General features: G+C 44.7%; 1 protein-coding gene across 1 annotated transcript; it reads right to left on the bottom strand.

The window, feature by feature from the left end:
• Window positions 1-1,938: 1,938 nt before the first annotated feature.
• LOC123450114 (germin-like protein 8-11) lies at window positions 1,939-2,983 on the bottom strand. The gene is made up of 2 exons (XM_045127518.1): window positions 2,813-2,983; window positions 1,939-2,684 (listed from the first exon to the last, which is right to left on the bottom strand). Exons 1-2 carry the CDS (start codon window positions 2,931-2,933, stop codon window positions 2,116-2,118), a joined length of 690 nt encoding a protein of 229 aa, XP_044983453.1. The 5' UTR covers window positions 2,934-2,983; the 3' UTR covers window positions 1,939-2,115.
• Between the last annotated feature and the right edge of the window lie 548 nt (window positions 2,984-3,531).

Genomic DNA, 3,531 nt, shown 5'->3' with positions numbered 1-3,531 from the left:
TATAAATGTTTCCGCAACAAAGCAGTTGTTGCGGGAATTAATTAGTGGGGAAGGGGACAAGCGGGACATGGCAGGAGATCGATCGGACGCTTCCCGCGCATAGGTCCAATGGTCATCGAGGTGGCAGACATATAACAAACGTCCACCGATAGACACGTAGCAGTCCCGAAATTAAAGAAACATATTATCAAAGCACCGCAGCTCTCTAAACTATCCCTCCCCTCACTTGGTATAGCAGAAAAGAAAGGGACGAGAGTATGCCCACCATAACCATCTATCCAACAATATTAAGCAGGAATCAAGCAAGTTTGCACGACCGGAAACAAGAACCGACGCAAAACGGAACACTCTATCGAAGACTACAACATCAAGTATTCCAGCAAAAAGCCCAACTAGTTTTGCAGACCGTCAATCTTCCAAACGCATAACATCACACATTCACCCCTGAGACGAGTTGTAAACTTGTTTCTATTGCGAGCGGGCTGGTTGGATGTGACAAAGCCAATGTATGTTGTCCCCTCGAGCACCGTGAGGATCTAAGTGGCGTGAGGGTGTGTATGTGGTGGGTCCTAACCAAAGAGAGCATAATCGATACACGCAATAGAGATGCCGAGGGTGTTGAGTCCAGCAATCTGCATGTTGTTGATCAAAGTGACGTTGGATCCAACCTTGTTGGTCACACTAGGCTTGTCGAGGGCAGCTGCCTTGACGAATTCTTCAATCTTGACCTTCATCAGGATCTTGCAAAAGCTCAGTACTAGTGGCGGCGATGTCTTGGTAGCCATGTCCTTCTTGGGGTAATCGCGATGGCTCTCCCATCCTCCTAGCTGAGGGTGAAAACCCCCATCCACCCTAACAGACGCGGCGGTGGTAGCGTATTGTGTCATGATCTTCTTGGGGGCAACATCAGTGAGTGCAGTTGTCATGCAGTCGTGTAGCGTGTTCGGAATGGTATGGCGATCCAGTCGACCCTACCTCAACTTTGGTGACTGGTGGTATTGTTTGCACTATATTGTACGTGCGACAACGTCCTCCTTCCATCATCTCTGCTCACTGGTATGGTCAACTCTCCTTGGTTTAGGCAGAGGGTCTTCTCCGACAGTAGTTGGGTGCTCACGGTGTGCCGAAGTTTAGTGATTTCTTCTAGGTGGCGTGTGGTTGAATGTCATTAGTAGTCCTGGTTGATTCTTGAGGCGATCCAGCCTCTCATTTGTTTCCACTCGGTGGCATATTGGAGGCATTCCAATTGTGCACTTACGATGCTTGTTACCGTGTTTGGCTTGTTTTGTTGTGTTTTGTTTAATCATCTCGTATGATGATTTCCTCATGATAAAATGTTGTTTAGCCATTGAACTTTATTTATGAAGCGGGCAAAAGTAAGTGTCGTGATAAAATGCTTCTATGACAAGGTTGTTACAAAGAAACAACACAAATAATTATTACTTGTGTGTTGGTGTGTGTTGGGGGGGGGGGGGTGGGTGGGGGAGGGGGGGTCGTAACTGTTTCGTTTGTATATTATGCATGCTTCTTGTATGTATGCTGGAGCAGATTTTTGGAACGTGGTCTGCAGTGTTCTCAGTTTTAAAACATAGTAAAAAACGTATTTCTTGCTCTCTACAAAGAAAAGAGAAAACAATGTGAAAGCGAGAGACAAGAACGACGACTCTAGGAAGCAAAGTTTGCGCATTCAACTTCCACATTTAAATCCCGAGCACAATCAGGCTCCAACTATAGCATGCTTCACATGTATTGCAGGATAATCCTATGTATTAAACCCTAGCATCAAACATATACTGAATTACCACATGATTATGTGTTTTTTACATTTTTAACCTAATCATCTATTGTTTCGGTGAAGAAAAAAGAACCCTGATTTTTTGTTTCTTTTGGCAAATACGACACATGAAAACCAAAATAGCATATGACACAATATCAGAGTGAAGAAAATAAATCATATTGTTGATTATTCAAAAGGTTGAAATACATTCACGGCTTACAGACACACCATCATGACATAGGCTTCATTTATTCTATAGATCAGGAAGCATGGCTAGAAGCTCAACCAAGTCCTTGGTTTATGCACTCATCTTCCGATGAAGTCAACCAATGTCTGACTTAATTGTGATTATTCTCCCAGAACTGAGCCTGAAGCCAGTCTATTGTATTCTTTTCCACCTGAAATGCTTTGGCAAGAACATCATCCGATATTGGTGGGTTTGACCCAAACACTGCATTGGCAATTGTGATAGCCCCTGGGTTCTGGCTGCTGAGTGCGGCAATTGCTACGGCGGGCTTGTGGGGGTTGGGGTTGAATTGGAAGTGAATGAGGCCCACTGGGAAGACAAACACATCACCTTTGTTGAGCACCTTCGAGAGGAACTTGTTTCTGTTGGGGGCGGGCAAGTTGGATGTGACAAAGCCAACATACAGTGTCCCCTCGAGTACCGTGAGGATCTCAGTGGCGCGAGGGTGCGTATGTGGCGGGTTCTGACCCAAGGGAGCATAGTCAATGCGCGCAATTGAGATGCCGAGGGTGTTGAGTCCAGCAATCTGCATGACGTTGATCAAGGTGACGTTGGATCCAACCTTGTTGGTCATCCTTGGCTTGTCGAGATTGGCTGCCTTGAAGAAGTCGTCTGCGTTAACTTCCATCGGGTTCTTGCAAACAAACCCATTGACACGCACTGGTGCATAGAGGAGATGCAACATGTAAGCTCAAATCCGAGAAAGTTGTTTCGATTTGCAAATAATTTTCAGAAATTCATGTCAACGTATGTATTCTGTGAAAACATGGGGAGAAACCAGACGATACCTGGTGAATGCATGTCGGCCACACAAAAGTCTTGGAGTGGGCTAGGATCGGAGGCAGTGGCCTGCCATGAGACCAATGCAAGAAGAGAAGCGAGGACAAGGAAGGAAGAGGAGGATGACATCTTATTGTTTCTCTCTCTTGTGTTCCTGTTTGTGGTTGTGTTGTGAGTGATGGTTCAGACATACCGGGGATGTATGTGTTTATATAAGCGCAGCGAGCAGCGCCTGGACTCTTGAGCAATAATAGATTTATTCAAGTGGAACCGACCAACCGATTGAACTGGTCTCTTGCTGCTAATTAAAATATTTGCATAAAGTTTACAGGTTCCCTTTTAAGACACGTTTAATTTTTATAGATATGTTATTAGCTTGCATTTCTGTGGTACTATCATATACTTGGTCATAGTCTGAACTGGTGGGCAGGAAAAGAGCAGTTAATGAAAGCCAAGTCATGCAGGGCAATCGTTTTCTTTGCAGAGGTTGCTATAGGATCGCGTGCAATCGAGCTTTTCAAACTATGAAATTGTGGATTTGCCACTAGATTATTTACCATGAAACCCGGCAGCATAAGACGACACAGTAGTTAGCGGATTGTGTCAACAGGGAAGAAATCAAGGCGCGTTGGTCCATGCATGAATCCACATAATACACCTGCTATTTTTAGCAGCCCCTGTTACCATGACGACATCAATCGTTTATTTTTATTTAGAAAAGGAGGAT

The sequence above is a fragment of the Hordeum vulgare genome, chromosome 4H, assembly GCF_904849725.1.
Source record: "Hordeum vulgare subsp. vulgare chromosome 4H, MorexV3_pseudomolecules_assembly, whole genome shotgun sequence".
NCBI classification, from domain to species: domain Eukaryota; kingdom Viridiplantae; phylum Streptophyta; class Magnoliopsida; order Poales; family Poaceae; genus Hordeum; species Hordeum vulgare.
Note: the sequence above shows the minus strand (reverse complement) of the source record. Positions and strands in the feature narration are given on the sequence as shown.

What these genes read in the sequence shown, in the direction of transcription:
- LOC123450114 (XM_045127518.1), bottom strand. Translation starts at nt 2,933, where the DNA reads ATGTCATCCTCCTCTTCCTTCCTTGTCCTCGCTTCTCTTCTTGCATTG. An exon ending in GGCCGACATGCATTCACCAG is followed by an intron (nt 2,685 to 2,812) that starts GTATCGTCTGGT and finishes TCTATGCACCAG; the next exon opens with TGCGTGTCAATGGGTTTGTT.